Source organism: Octopus sinensis, linkage group LG16, assembly GCF_006345805.1.
Source record: "Octopus sinensis linkage group LG16, ASM634580v1, whole genome shotgun sequence".
NCBI lineage: Eukaryota > Metazoa > Mollusca > Cephalopoda > Octopoda > Octopodidae > Octopus > Octopus sinensis.
The window spans coordinates 27,906,473-27,930,469 of record NC_043012.1 but is presented as its reverse complement, the minus strand read 5'-3'; the positions used below and the strand labels follow the sequence as shown (position 1 = coordinate 27,930,469).

At 35.7% G+C, this 23,997-nt stretch overlaps 1 protein-coding gene across 1 annotated transcript; it reads left to right on the top strand.

Moving 5' to 3' along the window:
* Window positions 1–6: 6 nt before the first annotated feature.
* On the top strand, window positions 7–22,529 carry LOC115220282. Its single transcript, XM_029790392.2, has 6 exons — window positions 7–23; window positions 113–166; window positions 12,463–12,893; window positions 18,042–18,147; window positions 20,634–20,778; window positions 22,430–22,529. The coding sequence occupies exons 3-6, from the start codon at window positions 12,480–12,482 to the stop codon at window positions 22,527–22,529; spliced, it is 765 nt and encodes a 254-aa protein (XP_029646252.1). The 5' UTR covers window positions 7–23; window positions 113–166; window positions 12,463–12,479.
* The last annotated feature ends 1,468 nt before the right edge of the window (window positions 22,530–23,997 follow it).

Sequence of the window (23,997 nt, the reverse complement as noted above, 5' to 3'; positions counted from 1 at the left end):
ACTAAGAAGAATTTCAGAAATGTGTACGCTAATATTACTTTTAAATTACAATATTAATTTTCAAATCCATTATTTTATAGAAGTATATTAAATATAATTTTTTTTTAATTAGTTACCTCGGAATTCAAATTCAAGATGGAAGACGTTTTAGAAAACTAACTTTAATGTAAGTAATTAATCTCAGTAATTATGTTTTTAAACAATATTGTAGTTCTATTAAAATTTTATTGGTATCTAGGAAACCTTCTAGATAGTCCCTAGTGTGCAATGCGTCTTCTTTCATCGGCTAAAACTACGCAGTTGATGATTGTCAAATGGATGTTTATGTTTTGGGGTATTTCGAATTCATCACCATTAAAGAATTGAGCCAGTTTCTAAAGTGGCATAACTACACATGTGTACCCCACCGACTTTGTTGTGGTCAATCAATATACAGTTTAAGCCCTGGTCACGTTTTCTACACGTTTTTTTTTTTTTTTTTACATCTATTAGACTGGGAGGGTTCGTTTTGATGAGCGGGCGCTAGACTAGACCCTGAAAGTTAGAAAAAAACGGATCGTGTGAAATTTCCGACAGTCCTCTCCTCACCCTTTCAGAAAACATTTTCCCGACAAATTTCTTTATACTCGTAATCAATACCATTTGAAAAGTATTTCTATAAAATTTCATTGAATGGTACCCATTTTCCTGAAAGTGATGAGGGAAAGAAGTCGGGTCATGTGAATTTTCCGACCCTCTCGGAAAAATTCTTTCTAGCAAATCCCTAAAAAAGTATCCATTTTTCTGGAAGTTATAGGCATGGTCCCAGGAATTTTTCGAAAGGAGGGCACAAGGTCAGAAGGGAATGCAATTCCAGGAGAAAAGGGCGTGGTAACATTGTTTAGAAGGGTGCACTTCTTTTCTTGAGGTGGGCACGTGCCCCTCATGCCCTCCTCCCCCTTGGGGGTGCACATCTATAGCAATGCCCGGATACAGATTCTTTTATTTGTTCCAGTCATTTGACTGCAGCCATGCTGGAGCACCACCTTAAAGGGTTTTTTAGTTAAACAAATCGACTCTAGGACTTATTCTTTGTAAGCCTAGTACTTATTCTATCACTGTCTTTTGATGAACCACTAAGTTACAAGGACATAAACATCAACATCAGTTGTCAATCAATATGGGGCGACAAACACAGACATAAATATATACTACCCATACCAACATGGAAGGCGGACAAGCTTCTTTCAGTTTCTGTCTACCAAATTCACTCACAAGGCTTTGGTCAGCCCAAAACAATAGTAGAAGACACTTGCCCAAAGTGGGATTGAACCCAGAACCATGTGGTTGGGAAGTAAGCTTCTTACCACACAGCCATGCCTGGGCCTTTTCCAAAATTCTAGTTTCATTTTGAAGATATACATCATGTAATGTGTTTGTATGTATGTGCCCACCAATATTTTCCTTTTTACATTAAATTTTGATGTACTCGGAATCGATACATCCCGACAGGTATTGGTAGAAAATTTCATTCAAAAAAGATATTCCTACTCATGTGTCCCCCTCCCCCCGCTACTTTGTTTCCTCATAACTTTCATAAAGATATTTTTTTAATGAAATTTTCTATAAATATACTTCAAATGGTGTAGATTCTGATTGTATTGGAATGTGTGGTTAAAAATTTTTTTCTGAGGGTGTGGAAAGAGATTAAAATTTCAGTCCTCCATATCAAAGGTTCCAACAAGAATAGGCAGAAAATCAGAGCTTGAGACAAGAAGACACTTTCGACCAATCAGTATTCTGTTTACATAATCAGTTTGATCAGTCACCTTCCTCTGTCGGCTGAGTAAAGTGTCATCCAAATGATGTTTATTGGTAATTAAACTTATTTTGCAACACATGTGTGTACTTATCAGCTTTGTTTTTTTGTTGATAAGGACTATTGTGATTTGAGAAGACATACAGAAGTATGCTAAAGATTGGATATAATCTCTTGTGGGCAAGAACTGTAGATTAAAGTTTATTATAAACAACACAAACATTTCGTAATTTAATAGCTTTCAATGTGATACCTGTTAAACATAAATTATTTTTATTTAATGAAAATTTAATAAAATCTAATCATAAGTAAGTGAAATTATCCTAAATACAACTAAATTGAAAACCTTTTCCCTCTGGCCATATCGACAATTCTGAAAACTTTTGGATGCAAATTTTACACAAGTAGAAGCTTTTTTTAACAATTGTTATCCTGAAAATCACCTGTGTAAATTACACAGGTATGCAACGTACATGAGTTTCTACAGTATACCTCACACATATTCACTAAGATATCTACACAGGAGCACAAATACGTCATTTATAAACATAGAAACAGAGTTGATTGAGTTGCCAGGAAAGGACAGAGAAGAAAATGCTACAAAACCACTATGTTGTCACCATTATAACAAAAAATGATTCATAATCATTCAAAAACTCCTAGAATATCTATAAATATTTAATTACTTAAAATGATAACCACTATAAACAGTAAACAGCACTGTTTCACACCACATACAAGAACCAACATGCGCCTATATGTATATATACATATAGGCACATGTACATGGGTGTGCGGACACACATGTATATATGCCCTAACTAAATCAGTTTTCAAAAAAATAGTACAACCACTCAAAGAAGTTGCAAAATCCATAATGTAAGGAATTGGATATTTATCTGCTTTTGTTTTTGAATTAAGTTGCCTAAAATCTCCACAAGGACGCCAGTCAATGAGATTCTTCTTCACCATAACTAATGGTGTTGACCAGCTACTACTGGAAGGACAAATTATACCAAGGTCCAACATATGACTAAACTCGGCCTTAGCAACCTTCAATTTTTCCAGAGATAGTCTTCTTGGCTTATAAAAACTTGGTGGTCCTTGTGTGATGATGTGATGTGTTACCGAATGCACACACTTGGTATTTAGAGCTAACTGTTTCGTGATATTCAGATAATTCTTCAAAATCCTGTGATAACGATTTTCTGAGGACGCTATGAAATACAATGGACTGACTGTGGCTTTTCTGCATCTCATTCCTTGAATTTTTAATGAAGTTTCTGTGTCTATCAGTTTTTGTTTTTTTACATCTACCATTAGATAATAGTATGCCAGAAAATCTGCCCCTAATATTGGGTAAGGCAAATCTGCTACTATGAAGATCCACTTATTCTCTTCGTAAATTTATAGAGTTAAACTAATCTCTCCAAATGTTCAGATATCAGATTGATTAACTGCTTGAAAAGTCAAATAAACAGGTTTTGGTTTCTCTTTTAAAAGCTTTAAAGGCCAAATTGAACAGGCTGCTCCTGTATCAACCAAAAACCTTTCTTTTGAGTTCATGTCAAAAACATGCAGTTTGTAGCATATACCATGATCCACTTTATCAAATGCTTTTGCAAAATCAAGGTATATTATGTCCACATTTGAGTTGTTGAGTAACTGCCTCAACACCCAGTCATAATGTTGTAAGAGCTGGGTCAGGCAGCTCCTACCTGGTCGATAGCCATGCTGGGTATCACTCAGCAGGTTATTTTCTTCAAGGAATGCAATTAGCTTCCCTGTTTCATAACTTTGCTGATGTGTGAAGTCACAGAGATAGGCCTATAGTTTTTGGCATCTGCTCTGCTTTCCCCTTTATGGATTAGGCATATTATTCCCTCCTTCAGCTTGCTTGGCAGCCTGCCATTTGCAAGAAAGCTCTGGAAGAGAATCTGGAGGGGTTTTGCCAGGGCACGATTTGAGGAGGATTGCTGGGAAACCATCAGGACCAGCAGTTGAGTTTATGTCCACCTCATCTATGGCTAGTAGTATATCTTCTTTGCTGATGTCGATGTATTCCATCACAACTGCCTTGCTGGTTATCGGTGAGGTGGCAAAGAAATCCACTTGTTCGTTCACTTGTCTGTGTTCCAATGGGGTGGTAAAGACACTTTTCAACTGGTCATTCACTACCTCACTGTCTGTGAGGGGTCCTATCTTGCAGTGTACTGAGGCAGTTTCTTTTGCATAATGAAAGAAGGCCTTTAGGTTTGATTTAATGTTTTTTATAACCCAGGCTTCTTTGTCTTCTCTCTCCCTCACATAGGATTGTTGCAGGCGTTTTTCAATCACCATCAGTATTGTTTTTAGTCAGGACCTTTCACTACTTTGGGGATGTTGGTTGAGGCAATTTGCAACCTTCATCTGTCATCTCATGAGGATCTTCCCCTCCTTTGGAATCTTGTTCCTTTTTCTGTTGGCTTTGTGCTTTGAGACATATTTCTGGCATACGGTTTGTATAACAGACATGAAATATTCTAGTTTCATGCCAATGTCTGGTGTGGAGAGATATTTCAGCCAGTCCTGTCTGAGGATCTCTTTTTGGATCGATTTCCAGTCTGCTTTGTGGAAGCTCAGATTGGAGAGATTTTGAGTGCTTCCTTTAGGTTGTATGTCTCTGGCTACTTTTGGTCGATATATAGACAGCTCTATTATGTTGTGATTCGAAACTAATGTCAGCATCACTTTCACATCATGAACAATGTCCATATTGTTTGTGAAACAGAGATCCAGTATCTTATTTGCTTTGGTTGGTCGGAGCACAATTTGCTCCATGAATAGGGCATTAATGAGATTGAGCAGGGACTCCACTTCTACTTGTTTACAATGCGTCATTCCTGAGAGCATGAGGCCCTCAGACCATCTAATTCTGGGTAAGTTGAAATCACCCATAAGAAAGACATAATTTTCCAGTTTCATGGGGGGCTCTTATTTTTGTTAGGCAATCTTCAAATTTGATTGTGTGGCTTAGAGCATCTGGTGGGTGATATCTATTGCATATGAGTATATTGTATTGTCTTATGTATACAACTTCAGTGTCACATACTGAATTTGAATATGACTGTAGGACTTGGGGCATGAAGTCTTCATGGATGTATACAGCAACTCCACCATGGCCCCTTTCCCTTCTGTCCATTTGCAATATGGTATATGTTGGTACATGCATCCTCTATATCAGGCCTAAGATGAGTTTCCACAAATGCTGTGCATAGGGCTTGATTGCATGCAGCAATATATTACATATATATATATATGTATATATATATTATTATTAAAGCTAAAAGTTAATTCTGATCATGGAGCTACCAAAGGTTTCATGTCCACGAAAACCACAACCTTATACTTGTGTGTGTGTGTAGGAAAAATACAAGTTGAAAATGCACTGAGAATAGTTAAAATATTTTTTATTAATATATTTAAAGCTTTAACCGATTTCACAGTTTACACTCAACTTTCAAAATGTTCAAATAGAAAGACATGGCTTATGTCACAGCTGCCTTTCTTCTGACTTGTGTTTGATGCTTGCCCTATTTTCATAGGGAGTTCATGGCTCAAATTAGTATGTTTTGAAAAGGATTTGATTTATAGAGGATAGTCACATGACTGGTCTTAGAAATTTTTGTATGTTTTCCCTGTTATGTCCATGTGTTAGTATCTAGTGATAAAGTTTGGCATGGTAAGTTAAGGCTGACATGGTTGACTGAACGTGTTCAAACAATCAATGCTCTGAATGTTTTCTGTCAAGTGTTTGTAGAGAATGAACATTAAGTTTATAACCTTTTATACATTTCCCAATATGTATATTTTGCTCCTTAAAAAAAGCTGACACAGTTGACTGAACATGTTTAGTTATAATCAAGTCACTCCAAATTTAATCTGTCTGGTGAGAGAGTGGACAGGAATTGTTCGTATGTAGTCTAGTGGCTAAAGTTTAGGTTGTTAGCTGTGTAGGTTCTTCATCATAAGTGGCAGAATGAGTTTTGTGTGTGAGTAGTTACCTGTGTATGTTCTCTGTTAAAGTTTATTAAGTCTTGGTTTGTACTTTTGTATGAAAGTATTTTCTTTGTTTATCCATGCTTCATCTGTGGTATTCACTGAACATAGGTAGGGTTAGAAGACCTGGAATTTGGGTGACTTATTTTTTTAACATATGTCTATGTGTCCACTCAGTGGAATCTGTCAAGTACTGGGATCTTGTATTTGTTGTTGGTGAATGGTCAGTCTATTTCTTAGAGTAAGCTTTGTTTGACCCATGTAATTTTCATTACATCCTTGACATTCGATAGCATTTATTAAATTCCTTGAAGAACATGTAAAGTGATTTTTTTATGGTAAAAATCTGTCCTGATTTGAATTTGTAGGTTGTGTCTACAATAAGGTTGATGCAGATCCCACAATTGGGGTGGCCAAACTTTTTGACTGTTGGTGTAGGAATTGTGGAAGATAATTTAGCACTTGCGAGGAATTTTTTGAGGGACTTTACTTTTGATTATTTTATATATTTCGAATGCTTGTTTCATTCTTGGGTCTTGCTTTAGTAGTAGACTGTTCTGGTAGATAATATTGTAAACCTCTGTGCTTCTTAAATTGTGTGTTATAATAAAGGGTATTGGCTGTATCAGGAGCATTTTTCACTTTCGTACTTCAAAATTTATTACTTTGGCACATTCTATTCCATTAATGGATATTGTCTTTTAAGTAGTACTTATTTTAGTTCCTGGAGCATTTTATTGCAAGTTTCAGGGTTTGAGACAATTGTGCAGATTCTTCTTGCTAGATTAAAGGGGATGTTATTCTTCATGTGTTTGGGATGGCATGAAGGAGAACAATAAGTATTGTTTAGAATCTGCTTGTTTGTGGTGAATATCTGTTTCAATGTTTTTATCTCTTTTGATGATTAGTATATCCAGGAATGGTAGTTGAGTTTTACTGTATTTCATGGTAAAGTTAATATTATTGTTTATGCTATTGATTAGATTTCTGAAATATATAAGTTGTTCAATTGTGTGTATCCATAGGATTAGGCAGTCATCTAAGTAATGTTTCCAGTTTTCTAGTAGATGTTTGTGAAAGCTAAAGCTATATATTAATTTAGATTGTTCATATATCTGGACCTCCCTGTATGACATGACTAGATTGGAATGTCAGAGCAATTTTTGTCACCATCGCAGTCCCAGATATTTGTTCGTAAATATTGCCATCAAAGTCAAAAGAGTTGTTTTCAAGGATAAACTTTAATCATTCAGTGATGAAACTCTTTTCAGTTCTGTCTAGAATTTCATGAGGGTATTTCTCAAGCCAGAAATTTATTGTCCATATTGGTGTGGGATTGTGGTATAGAGATTTACCACATCAAAAGATACAATAATGATTTCATTGTTTATGGATTTTGGAAGGTGGTTTAACAGGTCTAGGTCATCCCTTACAAGACTTGGTATGTATTTTAAAATTGGTTTCAGTAATATATCTAAAAAGTTGCTGAGTCTGTGTGTTTCACAGTTCAGGCCTATGATTGGTCTAAACTTAAGGTTAGTGGGATATTGTATGTTTATGCAACTTGAAGTCGGTTCTTTACACATATTCTTAATAGTTTGATTCTTATGGATTTTTGGGAGATTATAGAAGTAGCTAGTCTTGCAATCAAAATCAGTTAGGTAGTCACATTCTTTGTTTGTTAAACCGTTTAGATGTCTGTCAATAAATGTGTTCAGTTTAGTCATTGTCTTTGATTTTTTGTAATTATTTACCTTTTCATAGTAGGTCATGTCTTGTAATATAGGTAGTATATCTCTTTTGTAGTGTTCAATATCCATAATAACTATAGCACTTCTCTGATCAGCTTCCTTAATTATAATGTCATTATTGTTTTTCAATTCATATCCTATTCCTTTCGACTGGGCTTGATTTTAGGGTGTAAAAGTTCATTATAAGGGAAGGTAGATATAAAATCAAGACATTTATCTAAAGCTTTATTCTTACCTTTCATAGGGGGCTTGTAATTGCTTGTGTTTCTTACAATTGATTCGTCCCTGTTTTCTTTATCGTACAATTCCTCTGTTGGGCATAGTTTTCTAGAGAACTATGAAATATCGTTCTATATTTCATTGGAGTTAGGGTGCTGTGGTGTCGGGGTAAATTTTAGGCCTTTTGACAATATATTTCTTCTACTGAGAGAGTTTTTTGGATATGGAGATACATCTTCATACATACAGACACAGTACATAGTCACAAAACCCCATACACACACACAGACCCAGACATGCACACAAACACATGTATATGCAGAATACATACATATATATATATACATATGCACGCACACATGCATACATACATACATACATACATACATGTGTATGCATGCACACACTGACCTACACACATATGTACAAACAAACAGAAAGAACACAGCTCGGATAAAGGACAGTTAATGACTATTGAAAAGGGTTGTAAGACCCAACAAAAATTTTAGGAAAAATAAATAAGTAAATGAGTGGGAAATTTACCAGTGAGTGTGTTAAATTATAAGGCACTAAAAGATAATGACTCTCCCCAGACACAACAATATATATATATATATATATATATAATATAAAAGAGAGATTCTGTCCATTTGTTTGTTCAGAATCTCTCATATTAAATAAGAGAGATTCTGTTTGTTTATTTGTTTGTCCAGCAAAATGAAAGTAAATGGTTCAAGGGAAGCCATTATGCTTTTTCTATATATATAAAATTGAAATTCTGTTTTCTTTCTTTCTTCGGCAAAATGAAAGTTCCTGCTTCAGGGGAAGCTATTATGCAGTGGCACAACACTAATTGTACACCAACTTATGAGGAACTGCATTGAGGCAAATATTCTCACTGGTTGTGGTAAAGGTGACACCGTCTTCATTCTTTGCATACCAGTTATACCATCTAATGTCCCATTCCAATGAAAGTGGTCACAGTTTCTTATCCCACTTTCTTTTGCTATAAGCATTAATAAAACTCAGGCACTAAGAGTTGCTGGGTTGCAACTTGAAGAACCATGCTTTTCACATGGACAACTTTATGTAGGAGCATCATGTGTGAGACCAAAAGCAAATGTTATTGCTTATTCACCCTTAAATAAAACAAAAAAAACATTGTTTATAAAGAAATATTCACTCTTAATGCAACATGAATACTTCAATGACTTAATTTGCCATTACTGTCATTACATTCAAGAATGACTAAGTTACCTATTTAAATTGACTGTATTATATAATTGCCATTACCATATTGATAAATAAAATAACTCATAGAACTCATTTATTCTTGTCATATAATAAACAAACAGGAGTTTGTGTATGAAATCCATCTTTTTTCTACTTCAATTATTACATGTTTTTCTCTTATAAAATACACACATACAGGAGGAATATATCTAAATCTATAGTGGTAGTCTCACCATGGTTCAGATTCAAAACTTTATGTTGGAGTATCATGTGTGGGAGCAAAAGCAAATCTTTTTCCTTATGCACCCCGAAATAAAACAAAGAATACTGTTTATAAAGAAATATTCACCCTTAAATGCAACATGAATGCTTAAATAACTTAATTTGCCATTACATTCAAGAATGAAATCAATCTTTTTTCTACTTCAATTATTACATGTTTTTCTCCTATAAAATACACACATACAGGAGGTTCATGTATGAATTTGGCCTTTTTTAGAGAGGTAATTAATAAATTATTATTTATTGATTAAAAAATTGACAAACACCCCTTACAACTGTTTCAATTCCAAACCTGTAAGGTTGTGTATACTGGAGTTGTAAAGTAAGAATATAACAATATATTCATCTGGAATGTTATATATAAGAAGGCTCAAGTAAATATAATTGGTGAAAATGTCATATTGTGATATTATGTCTATCCTTATAAAATCAATAGAAAATTAGTATGTAGAATTTAATTCAAGTGTATATAGTTATTAATATTTAACTAAGGTTGAGGACATTCCATGCAATCTATTACTTATAAATATCGAAAGGGTTAGAAGACCAATAAGAATATTAACTTAATGTTAGGATACATAAAGATTATAAAATAAAAACAAGAATAAAGTAAAATAAATAAACCAAAATTGGCAGAGTAAAGAGTGAAAATAGATCGAGAGAGAAAAATGAATAAATAAAGAATTATAAATTATTACTTTTCACCCCTTAAAAATTTATTATTGAGCTAGACTAATAAAGATAAAGAACTATTGGATGAAATTTAATTTAAAGGTTTCAGATGTGCAGCGTTTGCTTGGTGATATACTAGATGTAAATATGTTAAGTGGCTCAGGTATGGAGATATGGTATTTAACATAAATAAGAATTAAAGGGAATAAATATATGGTAATAAAAGTAATAATAAGAGCTTAAATATGGGTCAATTCAACAAGTTAAATTAACTACATTATGGTTTGTGAACCCTTCTTAAAGGTTCCCATTTATGTTTAATTTTTACCATGTTTAAAAAATAAGTATTTACACTTGCAATAGTGTAAATACTTAGTTTTTAAATTTAAATTATATTTATTTGTTATTGTTGTTATTACTATTATTACTATTTGGTATATAACATTTTATTTTATCTTTATAACCCGCCTTACATAAAACAATATCATATTGGTTCATATGTTTATTAAATATATCCTCATTAAAAGATAGATAAGATATTTTACTAATATTGTGAATAAGTGCATTTTTAATTGATCCTGGATGATTACTTTGGGAGTGTATGTATTTTAAGTTAAAATCAGGTTTTTTGAAAGGTTCATGAAAACCAGTTGATAAATTACAATCAGCATCCAAGAAGTTAATAGAGTTGTTTTCTCTCTCAATGGTAATGGAGAGGCCAAATCTTTTAAAGAATTTATATATTTGCCTTATAATTAATTCAAGACGTCTATTAGAAAAAATTTTTACAATAAAAAGCACATAATCTCTATACAATCCATCTCCAATTTCTAGGAATTCTTCATGTAGATTCCTACTAAGTAAATTCCTACTAAGTTGGTTAATTGGCTGTGTCTGGCATGGCTATAGTAATAGGGAAACAATTGGGGGTATCTTTTCTGGCCCATAGTTTATTATCAATTTCAATAATAGATCTAAGGGCAGTAAGAATAATGTTTATTTCTTTCACATTAGTATAGTTTCTATTAACAATAATAATCAGGAAAAAACTACAAATAATAATGATATAGTTACAACCTATAATTAATTCGTTTATTGGCCACAAGGGCTAACTATAGTTACAAACTATAATGAAAACATATATAAACATATAGCAAATAATAAAAACAATAATGATAATCATTACAATTTGTTAAATACAACTAATACTAAAAATATCAAGCATAATAATCATAATAAAAAAAAAATAACATATACCACACTAGATAATAGAAATAAGTATAAGAATAATAAATATAAGTGATAGGTAATACACCTATAATTGATTATAGCACAGAAAAATCCAATAATAAAATTTGGCTGATAATCTCTTTTGCTATGCAAATTAAAAATAATTTAGTAAAATCTATTTCTATGATTATTAATAAACATTTTAATACTAATGGTATTGTCAAGAATTTTGGTTTGAATTCTGTTCAAGCTGAAAATTGCAAAGTAAAATCAAATTGTTTTCACAGGCTGCTCATATCAAAACTCACCTTCTTTAGTTTAACAGACCAAAATACTCCCATTTTATAGCTGATGTACAGACACTAGGCTAGTCCATCACATTAAGGCGTGGACGATCCAAATAAAGTTAAATGAACCTGATTGTCACGTGGTGAACCAAAATGGGTAGCTAAAAGTATAAAGCCAAAATGTAGGTAGCTAAAGTTCAAGAGTAATCATGCTTCTGCTACATCTACCCTCTCACCAGAGAATCAACCATGAGAGTGATAATCGAAAACCAGAAAAAAAAAATATAGCCAAGAGAAACATATACAACAAATGTTAACAAAAATGTACTTGCAAAAAGGAAAGAAAACGAGTAAAAAGTGTCCAATAAAAATGAACAATACAGTAAATGTGAAAACACAGCCAAAAGTTCATATTGATGGTTGAAAATGTTAATAACAGTTCGAGATGAAGCCTTTAGAAAATTGCTGTTATCTCTAACAGCAAAAATCAAGAAAGCACATAAAAAAAAGCAACGACAGTAAATTGTGTGTAACAAACAAAGGTTATTGAAATTTCAAAATATATTGTATAGAACAGGTTAAGTGTGAGTCTTTAATGCAGCCTTCTGATGTGAAGTCAGAAAGTGAGTCCAAAAGTGTGAAAATGGGAAAAGTTCATGATATGTATATAAATGCACTCAATGCTGAAAGTGAAAGAAGTGCAAGTAAGAAAATTCTTCTAAAGAAGTTTATTATGCCAAGCAATTAAGTATGTTTTGAAACTGCGTATAAGAGAGAATTGACAAAAAGCTGTAGAGCAAAATATTTGGCTGTAATGCTAAAAGTCACCAAAGAACTTGCAGTAGCAAAAGTTGTAACAGTTTAAAGATCTGCTGTATATATTTCCTTACTGTCTATTGAATCTATCGGTATTTACTGTACTCAGCTGAAAATAATTATTTCTTTTTTATAGATAACATCTACTGAAATATGGCTAATGATATACCCATTTATCTAAGTGAGCTTAATGAGGATGCTTCTTTGATTAAACCTGCAATATTTTACACCCCTCTCTTTTCACCAACCACCACTGAAAATCCAAATAACTCAGTAAGCAATGATGATGGCAGAATTACATCTTGTAGTAAACTGTATTCTTCTGTCATACAAAGGCCAATGACAGAATCCAAATATGAGGCATATGACAATCGCCCAATTCGATCTCTTGGCAAAAACTTCTACAAGACTTTTGCAGACCCTTCTTTCAGCTGTTCCCCACCTCCATTATCAAGAAGTGAACCAACTGTCTACAGGAAGAAGAAGGCCAACCAGCAATTGATGAATCAAGCTGTAAACTATGATGAGAGCTGTCCTGAAAAAGGGTTGCCACAGTTACATGAGAAGGTCAGAATGATTAAATTTGATCTTATCATAGTATCTTTAAAGTTAAGTTTTATATGATAACCAGGACCATATCTTTCTTTTCTTGTCTGTTTCATAGCAATTATGTTTAATAATTATTTTAATATGTAATTTCTTAGCAAGGTATGTGTTGATTTTTAGTTATAGGTGAAGAGAAATGTGTACATTTTTCTTGAGTATAACTACATTCAGTGGTTGTTCTCTTCTTTAACGTTATTCACATGTACAACACAGATGTTCTTATCTACACACACACTGATTTATTCCTGTACATAGTACATATAGAAATGAAAAGTAAAAAGAATACTCTTGAAAAAACAGCAACTCATCCAGTACAATCATATATTGGAATTATAATTAGCGAGGCCAGAAGGACTCCAAGAAACAAACCAATCCCGAAAAGAAGGATTTGGAAGCTAAAGAACCCTTCACATGGTCAGAGATTTAGGGACATCCTCATCAAGAAATTTGATGAGAGGGAGGAAGAGCTTCAGACGTCGGACATAGAAGGTAGCTGGGAATTCCTACGGGACAGCTTGCTGAGTGCCACAGACCAAGTCTGCGGATGGTGCAAAGTCCCTTCCAGACCTAGAGCTACATGGTGGTGGAATAGTGCAGTAGACAAAGCTATTAGTGCAAAGAAACAGGCCTGGAAAGCCTGGAGGGATGGGGGTAGCAGGGAACTGTACCAGGTAGCCAAAAGGGAGGCTGGGTGGCAGGTATACATAGCCAAAGATGTAGCAGAAAAGAAGAAGTGTGATGTTACAGGAGAGAAATGTGTCCGCATGGATGATGGGGTACTTGCTTTTAATGTTGGTGAAAAGAAAGAGGCTTGGAGAAGCCATTATGAAAGACTGCTGAATGTGGAGAATGAATGGGAGGAGGAGAGCCTGCCAAATGTTGACCCAGTAGAGGGACCAGCTATCCGAATAGACAGCTCCCTTGTAGTTAAGGCAATTAAGGATATGAAACCAGGTAAAGCCCCCAGCCCATCAGGAATCACTGCTGAGATGCTTAAAACAGCTGGCTATGTGGGCTATGGCCTAGTCACCTGCATTGTAAACCAGGTAGTTCATAATGGAGTCATACCCAATGACTGGCATAGCAGCACCATAGTCAACTGCTACAAGGGTAAGGGTGATGCTCTAGATAGAAATAACTACAGGGATATTAAACTGTTGGATCATGTGATGAAGGTCATCGCATTAGGGAGAGACTTTGCTTAGATGAGATGCAGTTCGGTTTTGTGCAAGGTAGAAGCACCACTGATGCTATATTCCTGGTCCGACAACTGCAGGAGAAGTACCTAGCTAAAGATAAACCCTTCTACATAGCTTTTGTGGACTTGGAGAAAGCCTTTGACAGGGTCCCCCGATCCCTTATCTGGTGGTCGATGCGGAAACTGGAGATTGACGAATGGCTAATAAGGGCTGTACAGGCCCTATACAGAGAGGCTGTCAGCAAGGTTAGGATTGGCAACAAATATAGTGAAGAATTCCGGGTAGAAGTAGGTGTACACCAAGGCTCAGCCCTCAGTCCCCTTTTATTCGTCATAGTCCTCCAGGCAATAACAGAGGAATTCAAAACAGGATGCCCCTGGGAGCTCCTCTATGCTGATGACCTGGCTCTCATAGCAGAATCACTACCAGAGCTAGAAAAGAAATTTCGGGTGTGGAAGCAAGGGTTAGAATCAAAGGGCCTTAGAGTAAATGTAGCAAAGACCAAAGTTATAGTAAGCAGAAAGGCGAACTCAGCACACACACCCTCAGGCAGGTGGCCCCTGCTCGATCTGTAGGAAAGGTGTAGGTAGAAACTCCATAAGATGCACCCAGTGTAAGCTATGGATGTATAAGAGGTGCAGCAACATCAAAGGGAAATTAACTGATAAGATAGCTTTCATGTGCGGCAGATGCACAGGGACAATAGACACCACAGATACTCAGAAAACAGATTCCATCACACTCCAGGGGGAGAAACTAGAAGTAGTTGATAGTTTCCGCCACCTGGGTGACCAAGTTAATAGTGGAGGTGGATGCTCAGAGAGTGTCATCACTAGAATACGAATAGCCTGGGCAATGTTCAGAAAGCTCCTACCCCTACTGGCGACAAAGGGTCTCTCACTCAAAGTGAAAGATAGATTGTATGATGCATGTGTGCGAACTGCCATGCTTCACGGTAGTGAAACATGGGCTGTGACTGCAGAGGACATGCGTAGACTTGAAAGGAATGAAGCTAGCATGATCCGCTGGATATGTAATGTCAGTGTGCGCGCATGACAGAGGGTAAGCACCCTAAGAGAAATGCTGGACATAAGAAGCATCAGATGTGGTGTGCAACAGCGATGCTTGCAATGGTATGGTCATGTACTGCGGATGGATGAGGAGAGATGTGTGAAGAAGTGCCACTCCCAAACAGTTGAAGGTATCAGGGGGAGAGGTAGACCCAGGTAGACATGGGATGAGGTAGTCAAGCATGACCTCAGAGCATTGGGCCTCACTGAGGCAATGGCGAAGGACCGAGATCTCTGGAGATATGCTGTGACTGCAAAGACCCGGGCTGCTTCCTGCACCAGTTCCGCATAGCCCCTGCCCATTCAAAGTACCTTGGATTCCAGAACATCCCGCTGTGCTTGAGGAGACCTGTTGAGTCAAGTACATGAACATCGAAATAAATATCAATGGAAATAGTAGTTGTGATACCTGTGCTGGTGGCACATAAAAAGCACCATCCGAACATGGTCGTTGCCAGCACAGCCTCGACTGGCTTCTGTGCCGGTGGCACATAAAAAGCACCATCCAAACATGGCCGATGCCAGCCCCGCCTCGACTGGCTCCAGTGCCGGTGGCACATAAAAAACACCATCCGAACGTGGCCAATGCCAGCGCCACCTCGACTGGCTTCTGTGCCGGTGGCACTTAAAAAGCACCATCCGAACGTGGTCGATGCCAGCGCCACCTCGACTGGCTCCAGTGCTGGTGGCACATAAAAAGCACCATCCGAAAGGGCATCTAGCTGTAGAAACTCTGCCAGATCAGACTGGAGCCTGGTGCAGACCCTGGCTTCCCAGACCCCTGTTGAACCGTCCCACCCGTGCTAGCGCGGAAAACGGACGTTAAACGATGATGATGATGATACAATCTAATAATAATGTTGAAATAAGTAGTGTAACTGAGATGAACTTTTATTTAAATCTTACAGTATAGAAGAGAAACTGATCTAACACAGGTAGTATTGGAATGAGTACATAAACCTGTTTTGCACTATGGACAACTGGAAAAGTATCCAAGCTTTTGCCTCAAAAAGAGATCATGGACATTCTATCTTAAATTGGTTGACTATTTCCATGTATTTATCCAGATAACCAGATCTTTTGAGCAAGTTCATAATCCCTCTCCTCTCTGCATTATTGAAAGCCTTCTTGAAATCTTTCAGAATTTGTGGTAGACAGTCTAGCTCTTCACAAGAAATTGTTGAGGGCCCCTTAATACCAGCCTAAAGTGTACTTGCTAGCCCTTTATGATATCATCTATCTCAGTGCAGAAGTGCGAGCTAACTTACTCTTCATTGGTGCATTTCCACCTTTCTGGAAATCATACACTTCTCTCAGCAGGAACCTGATTTCATTTAACTCTTTTCCTACACCATTAGACATTGAAGTTCCTTTTCTAGCAAGGCATTTGCATGTGAGTTAGCTGATAGCTTGTCATGTACTCCATCTATTGAAAACTGCTTGATGTTACTTTTCTGTTTCAGATACATCATTTTCATCTAACCAGTTCGCTTGCTTGCATTTGAACATATTTTTTAAGACTACTTTTGGTTTACTTCAAGCAACTGTACTCCCAAAACATCTACTGCTGGAATACCATGTAGTACTTTTAGTTAGCTGGTACTTTGCACTTCAGGATTTTTTTAATTTTTTTTTATGTTAGTGAAAAACTAGAATAAACCATCTTTTTCTAAAAGTTCTCAGCTGCAGAAGTTGAGCTTCAAATTGTTCAGGAAACCCAAACATATAAGAACTGAATAAAGAAAGACCCAGAATTGAACAGAGTGATTAAAACTTATTTTAAATAATGATGTAAAATAAGGAAATTACTGAAGTGTAAAATTGCATAGACAATGTTTGTAATCTAATGTACTTATATATACATGTATATCAGTCCTGTCAGTCAATTAAGCACCTCAAGTTTAAGGCCATTAGTATCAAACTTACTTGGTTTTTGGTGGTGGCTACAATGTATAATCGTTTATGACAATAATAATACAAAACCTTTTTATTACTATATATTGTTCAGTGATTGGTTGTTGTCATTTACTCCCAAATCAGCCAAGATTGAGCTGCCTATGATCAAAGGCATTCCATCTGTGACTCATCTTCTTTTCAAACAGTGAGCATCATCTAGGACTATAACATCCGATTTCCTAACATGGTTTAGTGGAGTAAAAAATATGATTGCTGCTTTCAGTAACTGAAATCACCATGACTTCTATATTGGCTAGTTGTTCAGTGAGGTAAAATGGAAAATGAGTATAAAATATATGAAAGAGTTGTGAACATAACTTTTCTCAATTATTTATCTGTAGATTAAATTTTGGTTCTTGTTTTCTGTTCTACCTTCAGACACTCATGCTTTGTTTTGCCCAAATCGTCTTCCTACAATTAGTCATTACATATTTATATTTCATTTAGAGATGCATTGGTACATTTTTGCCTTTCTATTAGTTACATGCATATCAAGATGTTCATGTTATTTAGCGGTACGTTCTAACCTGAGTAGTTAAGATTCAAAGAATAGATTCACTTATTAGTTATCGTACTTGGCTGCTGATTATTCTGCTGTGTACTTTCCTTTATATCTATTAATAATGATAACATGATTGCCCCAATACCTCATTCATTCAGGTCTGTATGATTTTTGTTAATAATTTTAGGGTACCATGTTGTGTAAGATTGTACAAAGTGTGCATAAAATTAGTTGGACAAGAGACATTAGTGATGTTGTCTTTACATTTTTTAAAACCAGTGTCTACAGAAATTAGTGAAGTAAACCATGTATAATTTTGTGCTAAGGAAACAACTCTTATTACACTTAAAATATATACAGAAAACATATTATCTACTTTCAGGTAAAATCCAATAGGCTAGGCATAGAGAGAAATTCAGATATATTCAGAATCACTCCAGGAAAATTTACCATTGTATCTGCAGAAAGTAATTTATATTTAGCAAGCCGTGAGTAGTATTCATTACTTTACATTTCTTATGTATCTGCTTTATTTTCTCAATTGACAATAATATTGATTGTTTAATATTTCCGGAGATGTATTTGCATAGCAAGTGACCTGATCTGAGATTGTCTGCTGAAACAAAAACAGTTGCAGCATAAGCCATTTAAAAACACACAAAAACTGCTAGATTCATTTCAACATTTAAATTTAATTTGTCAAAATATTTTCATCACTTTGAGACCACAACCTGTTCACTGACAAAATTCCATGCTAAATATTGTGACAAATTAAATTTAAATGTTGAGGTGAATCTAATGGTTTTTGTGTGTGTTTTAAATGACTTATAAACACCCTCCAAAATTGAATAGGTCCAGGTGTTTTATGATCTATTTCAGATTGTATTCATTTATTTCTTTTTACTCAAGAAAATACTATCATTGTACAGTAACACCTCACTTTACGAGACCCTGGGCTTACAAGTTTTATTTTCCAAGCACAAAATTCTTTTTACTTTACATAAAATATTCTTTACATTCTACTGTTGTTTTATTGCTATTTATTTACAAGTATTATAAATTTTATTATTATTATTTATTTATGCGCCCTTTTCAAGCCTAGCCAATCTCATGAGCCCAGTTTCCTGGTTTCTATGGCAGATGTATTCCCCCAGCTGGACGGGACGCCAGTCCATCGCAGCATTACTCAAGAAACAGGAAGAGTGAGAGAAGGTTGGGGTGAAAGAGTACAACAAGGGTCACCACCAACCCCTGCCAGAGCCTCGTGGAGCTTTTCAGGTGTTTTTGTTAAATAAACACACACAACGCCCAGTCTGGGAATCGAAACTGCGATCCTCCGACTACAAGTCTGCTGCCCTAACCACTGGGCCATTGCACCTCCACATTATAAATTTTATAGGTAAAATATTTTTCTGGTGACGAGTTATGATTTCTAACATTGCTACTATGGGAAATTATTACTCTGCTTTATGAGTTTTCACTTAATGAGCAGTCTCTGGGAACAAATTAACTCATATATCAAGGCATTACTATATTTTACTTCATACATCTCCTTGTAATTATAAATTGACATGCAATACATAAAACTGAAACAATTCTAACAGAAATGTTTTTTATTCTGCAAGAACTCTGGGGTAGACCACATTTCTTGTTCTGTGATTTGATGAACAAATGTTTCATCATCACCATCATTTAACATCCATTGTCCATGCTGGCATGGGTTGAACAGTTTGATCAGAGCTGGCAAGTTGGGAAACTGCACCAAACTCCCGTCTAATTTGGCATGGCTTCTATGGCTGGATGCCCTTTCTAACACCAACCACTTCACAGAGTGTGCTGGATGCTTTACACGTGGCACCACACAAGCATGCAACATAGAGTTGACAATGAGAAAAAAATAGACTTGTCAGTTCAACTAAATGACAACTCTTGAGAGACTATCGCTAAGACTTGTTGATGGTCATTGAAAAAGCAGTGCTACAGGAAGCTGGAGGTTCTTGAAAGTGGGTCTTGAATTTGACAGAGTTTTAGTGCATTCAAATTTTGTAGTAACTTACTGTCAATGGCAGATTGTAAGAAGGAACAGCAATGGAATTGTTAACATTAACTACAATGTCAACTGACTTGTACCATGGGAATTGGCTTAGTTCCTGTTGAACGATGGTAACATTAATTACATGCAGTGGCATTTTGGGGTGCTACAATGATATGTTCAGAAAACCTCTCCTGTAAAAGGCTAGAATAACTTTTTTTTGATATATTGTCTCTCTCACATTAATGCTAGACTATTTGAAACTGGGCTGCTGAAACACATATTACTACTTTGACTTGACTAGATGGCCACTTTTTACTGATAAACATCTTTATTTACATTTATTTTTCTTTTGATGCAGTATATCACTTAGTTCACACATTCACTAACAAAAGTTATATCTCCTATGTTCCAATAAGATGTCCTATAGATAAACCTGTGAAGCAAGAGAAAATATGATACATTAGAGAATAAAATAATACACAATAATTTGCATAGGTAGTATGTTAGCATATTTATCAGTTATGGGAAATATATTTTTTCATTAGCATTTAAATTATGTGAAAGAGAAAAATTACATGGACAGTAATACGGCATGCAGTAATTTGTATAGGAAATTCATTTCATTACATCAACTCTTCTGAGGTTGGGGAATTTTCTTGGTTAAGTACGAGTCTTGATTTAATCAACTCCGACAAAATTTGTGACTTTGTACTAATGTTAGAAACCATAAAAACTCCCAGGAAATGCCTTGATTATTGAATGAAAATGATGAATATATAAATGTAGTTACATTAGTGATAGACTGAATGGAAACCAGTGTGTTAGATGTAACAGATACTAACATAGAATTATCAGTTACTCTAAAACCAACAATTTTTACTATTGAGAAATGGACATTTTAACACTGATAATATGTTTTGTTTGTTTGTATTTTGACAGTGCACTGTGCAGCTACATGTATCCAGGCAGCCTGGCGAGGTTATTATTGTCGGAACTTTGTATGTCACGTCAAAAACATTCAGCTTGAGCTCAGAAACCAGAGAGCTGAGAAACACATCAATAAACTGAGTTCAGATTTACAACGGTAAGAAAACAGTTCCATTATATGAACTAGAGGTAGTCTTCAAAGTTGGCTTTTGTTGTTGTCATAATGCTTAGCAGCATTTCATCCATCTTTACGTTCTGAGTTCAAATTCTGCCAAAGTCAACTTTGCCTTTCATCCCCGAAATTGCTGGCCTTGTGCCAAAATTTGAAATCATTATTATTATTTGATGAAAACTCACAGCTTCTTTTGCTTGGTATGATAGAAAGTCAGCTGTCCACAGCCAGCAGACTAAGGTGACACTTGTTTACTGGTCATGCTTCAAGAACCCTGCAAAGAATTCTTGCAGTACCAGGCAATGCTGATATTTGTAGATGTTCTGTCTTTACATTTATACCAATCTTTTTGAGCCATATTGGTAGTTCCAAGTGCTGATACTTCCAAGTGTGCCACTTACTATTGGTACCACGTCTACTCTTTCTTCTTTCCTTTTGATCCTGTTGTCACTGGGACATGCTATGTTCATTATCATGCATGTTCTTCCTTTTTTTTCACCACAACAGTGTTTGGTTTCCAGTGTCTGGTCAGTGGAATTCAAACTCAGAACATTATTATTATTATTATTATTATTATTATTGTCAGATCACATTGGAGCCTGGTACAGCCTTCTGGCTTGCCAGTCCTCAATCAAACCATCCAACTCATGCCAGCATAGAAAGCGGATGTTAAACGACAATGATGATGAATGATGATGGTGGCAGAATTGTTAGCACACTGGACGAAATGTTTAGTGGTATTTCGTCTGTCTTTACGTTCTGAGTTCAAATTCCACCAAGGTTGACTTTACCTTTTATCCTTTCGGGGTCAATAAATTAAGTACCAGTGAAACATTGGCCTTGTGCCTTTAGTAGAAAGGATCATCATCATCATCATCATCCTTCTTCTTCTTCTTGCAGTTAGTTAACAAAACCATTAGAGAGACTTGCAGTATTTTTTCTGGCACTTTATGTTCTGAGTTTGAATTCCACTGCAGTCAACTTTGCCTTTCATCCTTTCACAATCAAGTACTGAGGTTGATGTAATCAACTTCCCCTCCCCTCAAAAACTACTGGCCTTATGCCAAAATTTGAAACCATTATTACTATATTTTACTCCTCAGAGTTCTTGATTTTACTTGCTCTGGTTAATTCTTTGAGAGCAGAGAGCATCCTGTTGTCAAAGGTTTCACAGGGTCTCTTTCCACAAATTATAAGACTTAGTACTAAGGTGTTGAGTATCATGAATACTCAACACCCAAATACCAATCTCAAAATCCTAACTGTCTCCAATAGAGTAGTTTTGGGGTCATGCTCTGCTCTAATGTCAGTTCAAATTTCTCCAGCATATTTCTCAAACTTGTGCTCCACAACTACTAGGATGACAATTACTCTTTTCACTGCTCATACTCTTGCAATTTTATCCTCTAGCAACTTGTATTTTACCACTTTTTTCATCTTGTCACCTACACATACATCCCTGGGTATGGCAATATCTATAATTTTAGTTTCCTTTTTCTTTTTATCCACTACAATATCTGGTCTCCAAGCATCAATTAGAAAATCATAGTGGATTGTAAAATCTCACAAGAGATTATTCATTATTCTCAGTGACACCTTCTGATTTATGTCCATACCATTTCTGTGTTCTTCCAAGACTACTTTCCACACAGTCTTCAGCAAACAAACTTAGCCACAATGTCATGCCTCCTTCTGTAGTGCTTTTACACCAGTTTGCTACACTCACTCACATGTGAGATTGTTTTGTTTTTGCTACCACACATCCTACAAAGGGGTGATTCACTGCTCTTATCTATTTGGAACTTGGTGTAATTTGTTCTCAGAACTTGTCCATGGGTGCTTCATATCAATGCCTCAGTGCATCCTCTCAGATTATTTTTCCTTAGCTACCTCCAGGTGTTGGTCTTGTCTTTCCTTTCAATTTCTCTGAGGTATGGCCCATGCATTTGTTTTAATTTTCCAGTTGTTTAATCTTTGTTCCTCATCTTGATTCTTAAATGTTTTTGGGTGCATCACATATATCAGTAGGTATTGTGTTGCTATTTCTAATAGCGGCAAGCAAGGGTTCACTTTGCTGTTTGATATACCATCCCAGACTATTGTCCTCGTTGACAGCACAAGCTTTTTCTCTGTCTACATAACAACACTTTCATCATATCACATTAAGGAAACAGCCCATATATTCATTAATCTGATCTTGTTCTTTCCATTGAACCTACTTCACATAATTAATTTGGTTCTTCTGAAATATTCTCACCTAAAGCTTTCCGTCATCTCACTTCTTTATTTTGTCATACGTCAAAATACCCAGATACTTATATCCATCAATCGCAATATCCTTTATTCTTTCACCTTTGGGTAGTTCTACACCATCAGATGACACTACTTTGAGACATCTTTTATGATAACCATAACCCACTTTTTAATCCCAAATTCCATCCCAGTATCCTTACTGAATATCTACACTGTTGACACCAGACCATTTATTTCACATCCACTCTTCCCAAAGATCTTTAAGTCATCCATATGTAACAGGTGATTTAATTTTTCTCCATTTTTCAAGGTGTACCCTGATATCACTTTCCATAGTATCTGTGTGAGGGATATCATACAAATCACAAACAGCAATGGTGACTGACTATCTCCTTGATGTTAACCCTTGCCCAAAATTTTCCACATGATGTTAACTCTATATTCTAGTTCTTCATTGATCTGATAAAATTTACAATGTTATCAGATACCTGTACCAATTCAAGACTTTCTAAAATCCCGGAATGGAGGACCATGTCATATGCTTTCTTATAATCAATCTCTGCCATACCCAGATTAATATGTCTTACAGTCATTCAGCAACATTCTGTCAATCAGAAGTTGATACTTTGTCCTCTGGCTTTTCCTTCTGCATCCCTTCTGTTCCACAGGCAGTTCGTCATTCATTTCCAGGAAGTCATACGCACAATGACACAATTATTCTTATCATCAACTTCCACATCAAGGATAGGCAGATTAGCCAGTGATTATCCATTTCATTACCTTTACCATTTTACCTGTGGTCAACCACTTTGGGATTTCCACTCCATTGTTGATCATTTTATTCATTTGTGCAGCTATTCTTTTGTGTAATGCTGGAAAATTTCTCAGCCAATACCCTTGTACTCCATCTGGGCATGGACAATTCCAGTTTGGGATCTTTGTTGGCTGCTC